The sequence below is a fragment of the Leptinotarsa decemlineata genome, unplaced genomic scaffold, assembly GCF_025532065.1.
Source record: "Leptinotarsa decemlineata unplaced genomic scaffold, Ldec_3_MD MMD2_tig00000505_RagTag_RagTag, whole genome shotgun sequence".
NCBI classification, from domain to species: Eukaryota; Metazoa; Arthropoda; class Insecta; order Coleoptera; family Chrysomelidae; genus Leptinotarsa; species Leptinotarsa decemlineata.
The window spans coordinates 5,334,414-5,351,389 of NW_027412549.1; the positions used below are offsets into that span (position 1 = coordinate 5,334,414).

A 16,976-nucleotide genomic window follows, 5' to 3' on the forward strand; every position below is an offset into this window, starting at 1 on the left:
AGGTTTTGAAACTTAACATATCATACATTCAATACTTCCAACTTAATCCACTTGAGTAGCGATATACTTACATAATTTTTCAATAATATAAAAATTGTTCTATTTTTTGTCTTAAACAGTCTACAAATGTTTACAACATGGAGGAACTAGAATGTGGTAGTACTTCTAAAAATTGAGAAATCTAAACTTTTACTAGGCTGAGACACAGGAACCTGTAGCTCCAGAATAAATAAATATTTTGTCAGAAAGTTAAGCGTCATGAAATGGTCTGAAGTTTTTACATGTAACTCTCCAAACAACTGAACAACTGCTATAAAAAAAATTAAGTAACGTTTCTGTGTATATACGTAGACAGTCGTATTTTTTGCTGGCTCAGAGCTGTTGTGGGATTTCCAAAAAGCCACCTGAACAAGAAATTCCAATGGCAAGAACATAATGAAACAAGTTATTATGAAATAAAGTACGAAAAAAGGCAGGTTATTATCAAAGAAAGCTCAAAGCCTCTATGGCTTGATAAGGTTCACTTTTGGTAACTCTATTTCTTACAGAACAGAGTTAGGTTAGGTTCACTTTGTGAAAATGTATGAAAAATTCTGTCATAATGTTGACTGTTTCCTTATTTAAGGCTCATAAATAGCCGTAAGTGTGGGTGCATTTAACTAAATGCAGGTAGGTTTCATTCTTGACTGTTTTTACATTAAAACATGAAGAAATCTATATTTATTTGGACTTGCTGGCAGATCCCATAGTTTCTGGGGTGTGGCTTTTTTGTGATAGGAGGACACTTTCTGAAAATAATGAGATTTGGCTAAAAATAATCTCAGAAAATGGTATCTAGGAAACTAATCTTGACAAAATCTCAGTATTCCATACCTCGAATAGAGCAAGGTTAGACTGAAAGATATTGTTGGTTTTTGTAGTGACAAGAGAAATACTTCCATTATCCAACCTTGTCTTTCTACTTCTATTATATTATATAGAAAATGTTGATCAAAAGAACATCAATAAATTTCATTAGTAGTTGTTAAGTGAATATTTGATATTAAATCATCAACTGAATAAATGTTAGAAATTAAAAAAAAATAACAGTATAAAATTTTCAAAAATCATGAAAGAATGGTCATTCAAACAGTACAGAAGATTTTCCATTGAAATTTGTTGAGATATTCTACCAGTTTTTGAACGCTCCCAATTTTGTATATACACAGAAGTGAAAACTATAAATTGTATTTTCCAAAGAGTATAATCTTTCTACAAAAAATTATTTAAAATTTTTATGACATTGATTGCACAACTTGGTTTAGTCCACTTTCAAAGAGTAAATTTCTGCTTCTTCAACATACTGCATAACTGCAGTATGCGAAAAGAGCCCCTGAAGTGAACAACTCATGAAATTGAACAATGACGTGTTATTTAGGACGGTTAGGAACTATTAAATATAGCAGATGATTGACTCCCTTTCAATGTGACATTTTTACATGTCATTTGGTAAAGAATAACAAGAATATGTTGGAAAGTTTCCTTAATGAAATGTATTAGTAACTTTATTTTTAATTTCAGGAACCAACTTTGGCAGAAATGAAAAAGAATAAGCCAAAAAAGCAGAGAAAAACGAGAATCGCTGCTAATTTTCTAAACAAGAAATGAACTGATACTATTACGAAAGATCTGACAATTCAAATTTAAATGATAACACATTTGTATTTGTTTATCTTTTATGTGAATTTTTCAAAATAAGAACTAAATGGATAATTTTATTTATGAGAAATGTGGAAGAGAGATGTTCAAAACTATTTCTATCTTTTCTGCTCTTTCTCTTCTCAATGATTTACTGAACTTACTGTATTGTTTTATAGAAAAGATTATATTTTGTTGAAAGTAACTGTGATGATTGCAGTTTAGTAATATACAAAAAAATTTATAAATTTTCAACATTTTGTTATATTTTTCTTTTCAGTTTTGTGAGATTATCAGTTTCACAACCATGGTAAGTAATTAGCTTAAACATTTTTCAAATCCACAGTATCTATTCAAGATTTATTCTTACTATTTATTTTCAAAAAATAGATATAAAACATCCAATTACAAGACATGTATGCATTATACACTGAATTATGCATAGTTAAATATGGCTTCATTTTCAACAGTTTTAGTATAACGGTTTTAATAAGCAATCGTTAAGAAAAATATAAGAAGTTTGAAAGTGCAAACTCAGTATGCACTTCCTCTTGGGCTAAACCATCGAGTTTAGCCCAGGAGGAGGAATAATTGAGGGCAGAAAATTGTTGGTTTGTAGAAAAATCAGAAACACCTTCAGTTTCTGGTACAGGTGTATACAGTCGAATCCCAGGAAAGAGTTATCAGCCTGCATAGGATCTACCGGTTTGTGTGTGAAGATATTGACAGAAACCAATCTCATATGCTCTTGCCTCTCAAGGAGAAACATCTGAGTTGGTAGTGAACTCCCAAAAAGACTCTACAAACTGCCTCTGGATTCCACGCTACAATCACCTGGAAGGTAACAAAGTTGCAGACTCCCATTTAAGGGAGGGCACTGCATGAGGTTTCATCGGACCAGAATGTGTCGTCGGCTTTGGTTTAGAATTTGACAAACAATAATGAACACCTTGACCTCACAAAGAGTTTCAAACTGCTGGCAATACCTTCCAGGGCATTTATTCACCCTTCAAAGTATGTTATCAAACAATTGTAAGACTACTGCAGGAATGAAGTACGTTGCCTAAAAGATCTATTAACAATTCTGTTATCCGAATCATCATAAGAAGAGACTTGGACAGTGCATGTTGTTTCTGTTTAGAAAATGATGAAACAGCAGAACACTGGTTTTTGAATTGAAACTTTCACGCAAGAAAAAAAATTCAAACGGCCTGACAATCCGATGCTACACACTTGATGAAGAAACGTTGCAATCAATGCATTGGTTTGTTCTACTTAGCGACTTTTTTTAAAGATCAAGGACATATTTTTGTTTTGTATAGTCTTTAGATAGATAGATACTCACATTTTATATGATGGAATTGGCTGATACTTCATAAAAATCCATAACAACATATTCAAGTATTGAGAGGTTTCAACTAGACAGTTTACAAAACCGCAGCACATATACTATAAATGAATATAAATCAAAGAAATTATTCAGACCGAAACTTTACAATCAATTACCCGCGAAAATGAAAGCCATTTCCGCTAAATATACATTCAACAAGAAGGTTAATCCATGTACTTTCTCAAAGCTAGGATCAAAGATTCATTAACTAGTTTATCCTTTCACGAATTGAACCAGGCAATGCAAATTATACCCAAAAATATATTATCTATCTCTTCTTCTTTTTGCTAAGTCAGATCCAATATCCAGCAAGAAATTCTTTCATATTTCTTGTAATTCATGATTTATTCTCATTTATTCTTATCAATTGATAGTTTATTTATTAGGTATTTATTCTTCATTCTTAATTTTTTGTGCAAATCATACTAAAATTATACATTCAGTCTACTGATTCCTGTCTTGTCTTTCACACTATTCATTTTATTTTATTTATAGGGAGATGTTATGTCTATAAATCCCATTGTTCATTAAGATTTTCATATTGGTTTTTTCAAGTCAAAACAAAACTAGTACTAATGCTGAATGGTGTAATCAGTGATGATATTCATAAACAATGATGATCTGTTTTTTTTTAAACGGCATCACTGAGCATAAAGTAATATTCAGAAGGGAGCGTTACACAATCAATTGAAAATGTTCAATAATTTATTGTTATCTTCACCTTTTATAACATAATAAATATTCAGGACATCAGCATTAATAGTACAAGATGTATTAGTGGAGATAGTCAAATATTTCTCCAATAATGTTTAATTTCAACATACTGTGAGAGAATTGAATGGAACTTGCCGATACTTGATGAAAATCCATATTAAAAAACTAATCAATACAGTTTATTTATTGATTTTCACTATTAAAGGGTTTTACAAAAACCGCGACACGTGTTTCGCTATACAATAGCTTCTTCAAGCATAACTGAGTTATGCGTGTGTCGCGGTTTTTGTAAAACCCTTATAGTGAAAATCATACAATAAACTGTATTGATTAGTTTTTTTTTATACTGTGAGAGATTGAAAGGGGAGATTTAAAAAATATGAAGCGGATTGTTTTTACTATAAAAGGAATTTCCAATGAAGTGCTGATGAATATTGTAACCATAGGTAATATTTTGTGATAAAATATATGGATTTTTAATGAGGCAAAAGGTTATTTATGTATCATTGCCCTGAAAAATTATGTAGGTCGTATATACCAATGTGTGATCATAAATCCGATGCCTAAAAAAAAGAAAAATTTCATGGTCATGGCCTTAAACAAATCCAAAATCGCTGTAATTATGTTCTGATGATGAGGCCGATATAATTGATAAACCGGTCGTCATGAATATTTTAGTTCTAGTGTGTTTGAAAATTAAATTTGTCAATTCAATTTTAAGCTACATCTTAGAGTATGTCTTATGAATGACGACCTTTTGAGAAGTTCCAATGAGAACCTGGATAGATTTTTTCCTGTTAACATCGGCTTGGTTAACAAGAAGAGTGTTGGGAAAAGTGCACTTTGTGCTTGAAAGGCGTTTTTGTTGAAGTTCCTGCCAATTTAAAAATGACTTGATAAACTTTAAAGAATATACATTTTTATTAAGAAAATCGTCAATCTTCATTTCATTGTAGAGTCCAAATGAAACAAATGCACAATTCACAACAAGAATATAATAACAGTGATGAGATTTACTATCAATCTATTTCTATCGGTTCATCCTTGATTTCAGTAATTTCGCTGATCCCTGACTTTCTCATTCTTTCTTCTAACTGTTCAATTTTTGTCTTCAACTCTTCTGTCATTATGAGATGGGATTCCTTTAACCGTTCATTTTCACAATCTAAATTTTTAATGTGATAATTGGCCTTCTGTAACAACTCTGTAAGTTCTTCATTGCGAAAAATCAACTGAATATTTGTGGTCTTTTCAGAATTGTATGACTCCGTAATTTTTGTTAAAATTTCATCCATCTCATTGATTTTTTCTGAGTATCTTGCTCTATTTGTTTTCCACTGAAAATTATAAAATATTTTTTAATTTCATCATCATAACGATTAAAAATTTGATAGTGTATATCAGCAATGCAAATATTTTCACACTCACATGGTTGAAAATTATTTTGGTTATCAAATTGGGCTCATGTATTTCACTCCTGGGGGCCATGAATTCTTGAAGTTTTTCACATTTTGCTAGAAGAAAGATGAATCGTAAACACAAACATATATTTAAAAAATTTATTGGGTTCTTGGAATGATAACTAATACTTATTTGATAGATCACATTTCAAAACTGCGAGCTTTTGAAGAACAAGCATTACTTTTTTTCCAAGAATTATAATCAAACAATGTTTTATGTGAGTAGACTAGACAATGGATTGTAGTATACTCAACTCATTTATTCCAAAATGTTGAACTAGGGAATATATTTTTGATTTTATCATTAGTATGAGGTCCTTGTGTTATCAATATTACTAGTAAATATTTCAGCCTTATATAAGAGCTTTTCAAATCTAGGAACCAACTTGATAGTTGAAATTTTTCCTCACCCACAGTATTGTGTTTCAGTCTTTGACACTGGCCAATTCAAAATTAATTTATCAAGAAATATCTTGAAATATTTCATACCCTCTGAAGTAAAAAGATGTGTAGTTTGAAGGAAGAAACTGGTTATTCACACTGAATGATTGTAATGAAATTTAGATTTTTGAATGATATTTTATCAATTTAACTGGAGTTATACAATTTCTAGTATTCATAATAGAAATATCTTCAACATTGTTATTTTATTAACTCAGTTTTAGAAATATATCTTTATATCTTGGAATATTAACAATTCATTCATAAGTATGGGACGGCTAATACCTTCCAACTCAGTGTACAGGGTAAAAATTGAAAAAAAAACACCATTCTTTCAGTTTTTCCCTGTCGATAAAATTTTAGTAGTCGTTGGACTGTTTTTTCTGTAGACAGTTTGCCTTAATGCCAAACATAAATATGGTAAGAGCTATTATAGTTTCAGTCTCCTAATTCCCTCTTCAAAGTTAATCAAAGATTCCATACACAATAATGATGATAAATTATTCCATCACATACCATTAGTAGTAAGGTCTGCAAACTTGAGCATCCTACAATTTTAAAAGGCATTGAAGAATTTGCTAGCTGATACAACGAGTATATTAGCAATACTGTTGAATACTATGAGTATTTTATCATATTGATTCTTAGTCATGACTATCTTTTTTTTCATTCCTAAATTTTTTCTTTACACGAATTACGTCAGCGAATTGACAAATTCAGTTGGGCACGTGAAATATTACACGTGAGAGCAAAAGTTATGCAATAATCCTCCCACATGTGCAGATCGTTACCGTTTGTCGTTTGTCGGCCATGATACAAAGTTTGAAAAAAGGTTATTTCATAAAGAATGTTTGGAATACAAACTGAATAAAGAAAAAGTGTTTTTTTCTACAGTAGTAATTCTTTCAAAAGTATTTTTCATTCAGTTTGTGTGAAAATTACTTCTGTGTATGATCTACACATCTTTTGAAATTAATTGCTTCCTTCCTTTCTTTGGAAGATTCCTCCTTTTTTTTGTATAAAGATGGAGAAGTGGAAATACAAAACTTTTATTTCCCAAAAATTAATTTGTCCTGAAAATATACCCCCTTCAGTTGAAGTTATAGAAAAATTTTCAGCTTTTTATAATGATATTACCAGTGACTTGGTCTTTGCTTGGAAAAACGATTTGATTTTGGTGTCTGTTGAGTATACACATCTCCATCTGTCACCTCACTAATTGTCTCTGAGTAGTAGGTATATCTTTTCTATTCAGTTAAGCTTGTTTTACGATATCTGTATTATTTTGAGAATGCAATTGTATTTAATAGTCATTTTGATTTTCATCTGGTACATCAATCCCGTTTTTCCTTCTTCCAAATTTCTTTGTGCTTTTACTCTACTTTCACCTGTAGTACCTGCATGTACTTTTTTTGAAGTAGGTAATGGTCCACGTGAGATCTCTGTTGAATTTTGTTTTCAATTTATTATTTGCAAGTCGATCTGCTTTTTCCATAAACTCTAGTAGTTTCAGAAAGTTCTGTTATTATTTCATAATTGCCTGTGATAGTTGACGTTTTGTCAAGTATTTTCTTTCATTCGGAAATTGTTTTATTTGAAATTGTATTCTGCTGTGATATGTAACTCAGCATCGATTAAGTTACACCGGTATAATTAATATGATAAATTTCTAGGAGAGGTTCATCTGTCTTGAGTGGTCCATGATTTGCCCATCCTAATTTTAATTGGGAACAAATTGGATGGTTCAATCTAGGCTGAATGAATTAGGTATTCAGGTACAATTGGACCACGGCTGTTTCCCAATGATAACATCAAATTTGCTTTCAGATTATCTCAGATTATGTAATGGGATATGGTGAAAATATTTTCATTAAATTACTTCGGATCCCATGAACAATTCAAATTTACTCTTTTTTGTGGGGAAATCGTTCTGAACAGTAAAGTATTGTTTTTATATTCATAATGAATGATGTGTACCATGTTTCTGTGTTTCTCAACTATTAGTGTACATCAATTAAAACAAACTTTTTCAGTATCTGATAAGGTATATAAATGACATACACTTGACATACACCTTCCATTCTCACGTTTGGAAATGGCTCTGAACATCATCACTTTTATTTTCCACCCGTGCTAGGAATCGCACGCTAAAAATTGATACCTCGTTAATTCTTAGCTCGCACAAGTTTATACTTTTGAGGGTTGTCGTTCGTATGGAGCAACATCTGCTTAACGAAAAAACATATTTTTTCAACACATCACGGATTTTATTAAGATTTTCCAGTATCAACAACTAGTTTTAAAATTGTATCCTCACATTGTTATTAGTTTGGAATATTTTTTTCAGAACTAATGACAATATTTCAGTTCAATATATTTTAGTTACTAATTTCAAAATTTTTAATTTATTGAAATAACGAAAAAATAATTTCATTAACAAACCACTTATTTTGATATAAAGTTCCTCGAAATTTTCCTTCTCCTCCTTAAGTTTTTCATAGTTTCTGGAAAGGTGTTGAATTTTTTCTGTTAATTCTTCTGCAAATTTTGTTTGATTTGAGAGCTCCATGATTTCGGTATGATCTTTTTTAAGTTTCGCCATCATCCTGAAAAAAATTACCATAAGACTGGTATAATTCCTGTTATAAATGTGAAATTAGGTATTTTCAAACACTCAATATCATGTACGGTAATCTTTTTTAATGGAACATATATACAGGTCGGACATAAAAAGCCCCCACCTTCTAACAGGACTTGATGTTAAAAACAAAGTTTACGAGAAAGGCTTCATTTTTAATAAGTACTTTTTGATGAAAAAACAATATCGTGAAGACCTCACTCATCACCGAGAGGGCGCTATCAACTTTTTTTCCAAATGGAAATGGTTCCTCATTTTTGGTATTCGAATTCTCTATACCTACACCACTGGTTAATTCTTTGAAGTCTTTCCTGCAGTTTTATATTCGCATCATGATTTTGAAGAAAAACAATATTAAAATTTCAATAAAGATGTTATTAAAAACTCAAGTTTATCTCGATAAATGTTCAAAAAGTCCATCATTCACTTTCTCTGTTCATAAATTTATTTCTTACATGATGTTTCTGGTATAATTTCCTTGCAAGCACTTCTTATTCTAAAGAGAAAAACATCCAGGCTGGTAGACCCGAAAGTTATATTTTGAAGTCTCAGCAACAACTGAGCAAGTGAAATCTCTTTTCGAAAGTGGGGACCGTCTCTAAATCAATAATTACAAACGAACATTACAAATCTTTCGCAAATGTTATTGCAACGTTTATTAATGTAGAAAAGAGAAATGAAACTTTCTATGTTTTTTACCACTTTTATTTGTAACTAACGTTACTGCAGTTTCGTCCTCTAAACAGCAATAAACTGCAGTAACGTTAGTTACAAATAAGTGGTAAAAACATAGAAAGTTTCATTTCTCTTTTCTTCATTTTGATTTCCTACCACGTAGTAATGGCTACATTCATCAATTTTTTGTTAATGTGTTGATGAAAACATTCCTATATTGGGTATTTTTGGTGACCACCGTAAAGCCTTCGATACTTTGTGCGTAGTAAGTCCATGAATGTATACAAGAGCATTGGTTTTAAAGAAACCAAATCCAAATTATTCAATAGTTACTTGTCGGATAGGAAACAACAAGTTGAAACTGTAAATAGTTCAGCTCAGAAGAAGATATTAGATTTAGTGTTTCTAGGGGAACGGTTTTAGGCCATTTGCTGTTCACAATTAACAAAGACGCCCAAATATTTTGCTGATGATACAGTTGTATTAAAACAAAACAGATTCTTGGGAAAATCTAAAATCAAAAGCTGAAAAACATATATTTATATTGGTTTAATGATCGTCTACCCTCTGTAAACCCTTTTTGTTCTTCATTTCCTATCCTCAATACTTGCCAGACTACAAAACACTAGATATTGTGGAGATTGACACAACCCCAACTCTTTCATGAAAACCATACATGAAATATCTTGGAATTTCCAAGTAAACAACGTTGTGAAAATGTTAGATGAATATCAAATGAGAACTCTCTATTCTTCTCTAGCTAAAAGTCATTTGCGATATGATATATTAGCATGGGGGCTACTACTACTAGGTATATAAATTACCTAGACTTTAATCCTAGTTACGCCAATGCACCCAGTATACATAATATGTATATTGTAACGAATCTGAATCCGGCCCTGACCGATATCCCAGCCAGCGAATAAACACATGACTCACCACGAAAAGTATAGATGAGTACCGAAACCACTAGAGAAATCTAGAGCCATCGTTACCGATATAAAAGGCCGACTTCTCGTCCAGAAACAGCAGTCTGTATTCAGAAAGCGAATCAAGCAGTTAAACAAAGAATTCGAATAGTGAAGATACATTAAGCGTTAGTTGCTAAGTGTTGAATATAAATTAGTTGTGATAGTGAAATATTGTTAGAAATGAATTTGTTTAAGATAGTTAAATTCTTTAATTCGTTACAATATTATGCTAACTGTCAAATATCCATTTATGACTACTTCTTCAAGTTATCTCTAAAAACATAATCTTGAACTGATTTTAATGTTTCAAATATGTTTCTGAAGTTATTGACTTTTCTTAAGGCAGAGTATCCTTAGGAGGAATACAGTAAGATTTTCACAACAGGTTTTACCTGTCACACCTGTTATGAAGAAATGTTTACTTTAAACTGAACTACTAAGTTTTAGTGTAGATTTTATTCAAGTTTCAAATAGTTCCATTCAATTTTGGAAAAAAGTAATGATCGTTAATAAGGAAATTAGAAATCAATTAAATGCGAAAAATTGAGTATAGTCTATACGAAGACATTCCGAACAGATAAATGAAAGACTAATGTATCGGGTCTGGTTATGTGGTAGGTTTTATCATATAAAACCTACCACATAAAAATAATGATTAGACCTCGTGAATTATACCACGCCGCCCATGCCATACAAAGAAAATGCCGACGTTCGGTAACTATTTATTGACTATTGACTTCGTATATACAATAATTATCTATAATCAATTATTACTAATATAGTCTTTATATATAAACTATCTGGAATTCTAAAAATAAATTTCAGTGATGCAGTACAAAATTCTTTCTCGAAAAATGTTATTGAGTCTTCCCATTTTGATTAATTTCAATACCACAAATAATATGTTCTAAGTGACTGAATCTGACCTATGTGGAAATTATTTCACCATCCGTGAGTTTATTTATGAATTCGCGGATATTTTAAAGGAATGCAATAGCTATCAATTGAATTTGTTTAGGTTTACAAAAAACGGTTCAGTTGAAATAGCTCAATCCATTGAAAACACTTTTCTCTCACCAGAACAAAATTACTAGATGACTAAAACAGTTTAAGTCATCTTCTGATTTTTTTCTGGTAAGGGAAAGTGTTTTCAATAGTTACATTTCTTGCAAAGGTTTCAAGTTCTACTTACCAAAGAAAATATCTCACTTACTTCCTGTTGACTATGCAACAGATGATCTTTATTATGAGACTGCCCTTCTGTGTATGAGGCAACTGAATTTTTTGAAGGTTGTGACCAGGCAACAGAATCATAAATGTGAGCTGTCCTTGTTGACACATAATCGACCTCAAAATAGTATATTACAACACAATTTCGTTCATCTCGCAACAAAATATTACAGTCTCGTTTCAAATTGTTCAAGATCGATCACAATCAATGTCTATTAATTTTCAAAATGAAAAAGCGTTTGAAGCAAATTTCCATATTCAGAATTCACCAAATCTTCAACATAACCAATATCTACTACCTTTTTCAGAATTACTTTCTGAACAGATTATGAACATTTATTGGGATAAATTGGAGTGAGCTCCAAGTGAGTGAGGGGAATTTTTACGTCTGCACAACTCTTTTCACTACTCACACATTCATTTCTTCCATCATACTCCTCAGATTAGTCTCACGCTTCATGATTGCATTATGGTAAATGAAGTCATGGCGTTGTTTGGCTTCAAAATTTTCCAATTTTCTGGTAAATTCATGTTTTTCGGATTCGCTGTTTTGAAGTTTTTCCTTCAGTATTTCAATTTCTGCCACCTACAAAAAATAATGATGCTTGCTTCCTCTCGTTTTTCAGTAATACTTCATTTGTTTTTCATCTATCACACCAGATTCAAAAGAAAATGTTGAATTTTCTATTCAGCAATTTTGTAATTGATTTGATTAAATTTTATCCCATTGAAAAACTAGAGATTTTGATTTCCTCCGAATCGTTTGATTTCAATTTATTTTTTAGTTGTTTGAGAATAAGCCTGCATTGCCAAGTTATAATGGAATTCATTAACTTACGGTCATTTTATGTTGCATTTGAAGAGTCATAAGAGAGTCGCGTTTCTCTAGCAACTCCTTTTCCTGATTTCCAGATTTATTCATCAGTAGATTCAGATTGAATGTTTTCTCTTCATGAAGTGTATTTACTGTATCATAAGCCTTCTTCAATTCCTTTATTTCAAAATTTGCTGATTCCAAATCATTTCTCAGTTGCTTTACTTCTTCCTGTGGAATTGAAATCAATCACTATCACATAAAATGGAATTGGAAAGCCTTTGTTTATTCAGTTACGAAAAAAATCTCCAACGGTCTTGGTGATTCTGAATTTTTAACTGAATGAAAATAAGAAAATGATTATTTTTGGTACCATAACCTGTAAAAGCAACAACAATTTGAAAGAAACAGATATCTGGAAGAGTTGTCGGATTATTTCCTCCAAACCCATAAAATGATAAAAAAATTTAAGGCTAGGTCTCCAAAACAGAGTTTTCTAGCGATATAACGCTTCTTCTCGACAGCGATGAAACTAACAACCATGTTCCTAATTATTTTCGAATCATACGAAACTTTCGGAGCCTAATTATGCATAATTCTCACAATTTCAATCAATGTCAGTGTCCTAATCAAATTGAACCAATGGAGTCGAATATTTAAATATAATTGTAACTAAATACCTATTGAAACTTTTCTTAAATGCTTCTACAGGAATTCACAGGTTTGATTTGATATTGTGATTATGACAATAACTACATCTCTACTGAGACAACTTGAATGAAAATGTAGGTAAATCGAATAAAACTCACCAATACTCTCAGATACAAGGGACTGAAATAAAAAATGAATTGCCACACTTAACTAATTCACATAATCTCACGAAAATAAGACAACATTCCTTCAATGCAAACTCTTCCAGTAATTTATATATGATACCTATACATAAATATCATAATCGAAACATATTCGTATAAGACATTTTTTATCAAAATTCTGAATATCAGTGAAGTCGAAAATAAAAGAATATTCCTACGCGACTTACGGATAGGCTATTGTTAATAAATACGAGGTTATTCATCTACGTACTTTGTTCATATATTCAAACATTGAACTTTCAAACAAATGAGAATTGACATTTTTCCTTATATCGATGCATTCAGCAAAGAATATTTCAGGAAATCATTTTTGAAAATAGGTATCACTAAACCTAAAAATTTTATTCATTTTTCTCAAATTATTTGCCGAATAACAAACTTCTCGTTAAAAAATTCCAATTTATTGAAATCATTTTGGAGACTTCTGATATAAATTTTACACCAAAATATGTCTGGAATATTGGCAACACCCAGTACTTATATGTTAATTTTTTGGATGGCATGAATACTCTGCATATGATTCTGAAGAATACAGAGCTTCAAAAATAAATTATATTTTCAATAAACAATAAACAGTGCCTTCAACGGTCAATATAAAAAAAACTGAAAACAAATTATATTTTTAACGTAGAGAAATTCTGGTAAGTAGCCCTAATATTCATCAAATGATATCTTTCAGAGTAAATAACTATGAATTCATGGAGTTTCTTTACTCACCCTCTTGATATAAAGCTCTGTTTTGAACTCCCGAAGACACTTTTCCATATCTACGTAATCAAATGCGAATTCTTGATCCCTGAAATTTTTCTTGAGCTCTTCCACAGCATGTTTGAGGTTTGAATTCATCTTAATACAAAATAACGCCTTGTTTATCTCACCTACATACGGGAAGAAATGCAGAGAAATGTCAAATCAACATTTGTTTTCATGGCCTGCTAAAAAACAAAGGATGGGTGTATCGTTCGAATGCGTTTAGAACTTGAGATTGGCATCCTCCAGTGAAAATGTCTAGGTAGATACAATTGGACGTTCACAACATATTGTTTCCTAAAATTTCTCGTACATAGAATATAGCTTTGGTTGTGCTTAATATAAATATATCGCACATCTTCCTCTGTAATAACTTTGTCTAGACGGGCATTACTTGTATTGTTGAGGATATGTTTTATGGGAAATAAGGTAAGGTACAATCTGCGATCCATTTCTAATAGCAATATCAAGAGGAGTTTCATTGAAATTATCTCTGATGTATGTAATTACCCCTAAACTAATTAGTATTTTTGCAACACGAATGCTGTTGTTCAAGATTGCAACATGTAATGCAGTGCGGCCATTCGAATCCGTCGTATTCAAATTCAATCGTTTTTTCCATAAGTAGTGAACGGTGTCACACGAATCAAATTCAGCAGCTGTATGGATTAACGACCTACCCTCCTGATCTGTCACAGATACATCGAATCCTTTGCCTATTAGAAATTGTAAAATGTCTGTTTTATTGCTACGAATTGCATAAAACAAAACATTCTTTCCGTTTTGGTCTCTGCTGTCCTGGACACCTTTCACATCTATTAAGTATCTTGTTATCTCCAACGCACCTCTCTTAGCAGCTCGGTGTAGCAGCGTACAACCACGATTATCTTTTGCTTCGGCATCACAACCATGGTCAATTAAAAATTTAACAAGATGCAAGTCGATGTGGTTTGACGAAGAAAAAGCTGAATGAAGAGCATTTTCACCTTCGTAATTTCTAGCATTAACTAATGCTCCTTGTGTAATCAAATATTCTACTATATCAAAGCGACCTTTTTCCGTTGCCAAATGGAGCGGCGATACTCCGTTATTATCCTTAGCATTGACGTTGCATCCGCATTCAAATAAAAATTAATTAATTTCAATGAATTTCGAGTAGATATAGCATAATGCAGAACACTTTTGCCATTATCGTCTCGGCAATCTGTCATTCCTTTCTCTCCAAATAGGTATTCAATTATTTCAATGGATCCTTTTTCAGCTGCTCGATGAAGTACAGTAACTCCTTCATTGTCTTTATAATGGATATTGCAGCCACGTTCAACTATAAATTTGACTAAGTCTACAGTTCCACTTCCTAATATAGCAAAATGAATTAAAGTTTGACCTTGATTATCTCTTTTGTGGATGTTACATTTCTTATCGATCAAGAAATTAATCATTTCAATAGATCTACTTTTAGCGACAACATGCAGAATAGTAATACCATTATTATCTGAAACATTGATGTCAATTCCTTGGTCAACTAAAAACTCGACTACGTGAATCGAATCATTTTTCGCAGCGTAATGAAGAGCAGTTCGACCTGAGTTGTCTCTTCTTTGTATATCTACATTTTTCCCAATGAGATATTTCACTAACTTGAGCGAATCTTCTTCTGCAGCACAGTGTAATAATGTTACTCCATTGTTATCTGCTACATTAATATCACATCCCTGGTCAACTAAGAACTGAGCGACTGCAGGACTATGATGTGACATAGCTGGAAATAACGCTGTTCTACCATAACAGTCTCTAACATTTGTATCAGCACCAAGAGAGACTAAATATTGTGTAGTGGCTAGTGTTTTTGATTCATCATTTTCATTTGACACAGTTGCAAAGTGAAGAGCCGTTTGACGCCTATTGGTTTTTTTATTGAGATTGCACCCATTTTTTACTAAGATTCTGATGACATTTATGCTATTATGAAGCGCTGCAGTATGCAAGGCAGTCCAGCTGTCAAAATTGTTGGCATTCAAATCAGTTCCATTCTTTAAAGAAAACTGAGCTAATTCGACAGAGTCGACCACGGACGCAAAGTGTAGTAGAGAATTTCCAAAATTGTCAGTAGCCCCGATATCAGCTTTATTTGCCAGCAAAAACTTTACAACTTCAACTTGATTTTTCACTGCCGCCAAATGCAAGGCTGTTCGACCTAGATTGTCTTCCTTATTCACGTCTATTTCCAAGCCCACCAAGAATTCCACAACCGGCAAATGTTCAACTGCATGATGAATTGCAGTCCTTTCAAATTTATCCCGGACTTCTAAAACAACTTTGCTGAAACTGTTTTTTTCAAAAATTATTTTCAGGGTTTGAAAACAGCCTTCTTCGGACAAACATTTGAAGTTTATTATTTTATCACTGAATGCCATATCCCTAATTGTATGCCTGAATGCTGAAAAAATATTTTCGGGTAGTTTTGCATCTTTCAGCAGGTATTCCAAAAAACAACGAATTATTACACATTCTTCAGCTGCGAATATTTTTTCCAAAACGTAGGAAATAAACTCTTCAGAGTTATTTCCATTTATTAATTCATTTGTTATACTCAAAGCAACAAAATATTCCGCAAACGTCTGGTGTATGAAAATTATTTTATCTTGTAATTTATGTAGTATACCTATTTTCATTATATTTTCATAAGCTATTTTAGTCATTGTAATATCTCGATAAACTCTGAACAGTTGACATTTTTTTCATCAACTAATTCATTCAAAGCTAGTTTTTGATGCATTCTTAATGAAATGTCGAATTCTTTATTACACAGTCCTTCTGTTATGGTATTTCCCTGGGTATTGCACTTATCTTCAATGAAAATTTTCCTTTTTTTATCCAGAAAAGTAGAATATAACAGTCCCATATCAATTTTTTTGACAAATGAAACCTCTTGCTCAGATTCGATAGACTCCTTACACCAGGTCTTGAAAATATCTGCAATCATTATTGTTTGCAATGGAATACTCGTCAAGCTCCAGTTTTGGGAATCAATAGATTGATAGAGGTTTTTCAATAAAACTTTCGCACATTCTGTACACTTTTTTATGTCATCACTTTCAAGTTGAAGTGAAGTTTTCCAAAAATTACAAAGTAAACGAACTTGATCCTTTTCTGATAGTGGTTTCAAACCGAGCGCCTTAGTTTCAAAGAGTTTTTCCAATCGATTTTTCAAGTGAAGTCTGGTTGTTACGACAAGAGTTTTGATATTGTCCCGTTTAAGTGTTGCATTGAGGAAAGTCAATACAATTTCAGTGTATTCTGGACTGATTTCGTCCACAGCATCAACCATTAATATTATT

At 31.8% G+C, this 16,976-nt stretch overlaps 2 protein-coding genes across 4 annotated transcripts in view; one reads left to right on the plus strand and one right to left on the minus strand.

The window, feature by feature from the left end:
* pcm (5'-3' exoribonuclease pacman) overlaps positions 1-1,932 on the plus strand; it is a 54,752-nt gene extending 52,820 nt beyond the window's left edge. For all 3 annotated transcript variants that reach the window (XM_074173803.1, XM_074173802.1, XM_074173800.1), the window contains one exon: positions 1,561-1,932. In XM_074173803.1, coding sequence (XP_074029904.1) covers positions 1,561-1,647 — 87 coding nt within the window. In that variant the 3' untranslated portion in view covers positions 1,648-1,932. The remainder of the gene's footprint in view (positions 1-1,560) is intronic.
* A 2,746-nt stretch (positions 1,933-4,678) lies between these two features.
* Positions 4,679-16,485, minus strand: LOC111513844 (uncharacterized). The gene is made up of 7 exons (XM_023170069.2): positions 14,674-16,485; positions 13,603-13,789; positions 12,035-12,241; positions 11,610-11,782; positions 8,125-8,288; positions 5,210-5,295; positions 4,679-5,118 (listed from the first exon to the last, which is right to left on the minus strand). Exons 1-7 carry the CDS (start codon positions 16,335-16,337, stop codon positions 4,801-4,803), a joined length of 2,799 nt encoding a protein of 932 aa, XP_023025837.2. The 5' UTR covers positions 16,338-16,485; the 3' UTR covers positions 4,679-4,800.
* Positions 16,486-16,976: the final 491 nt, after the last annotated feature.

Excerpts from the sequence above, each read along its gene's own strand:
- LOC111513844 (XM_023170069.2), bottom strand. The coding sequence starts at position 16,337 with ATGACTAAAATAGCTTATGAAAATATAATGAAAATAGGTATACTACAT. Across the intron at positions 11,783-12,034 it reads AAATGCAACATAAAATGACC|GTGGCAGAAATTGAAATACT; the intron begins GTAAGTTAATGA and ends TATTTTTTGTAG. Across the intron at positions 5,119-5,209 it reads CCAAAATAATTTTCAACCAT|TGGAAAACAAATAGAGCAAG; the intron begins GTGAGTGTGAAA and ends TATAATTTTCAG.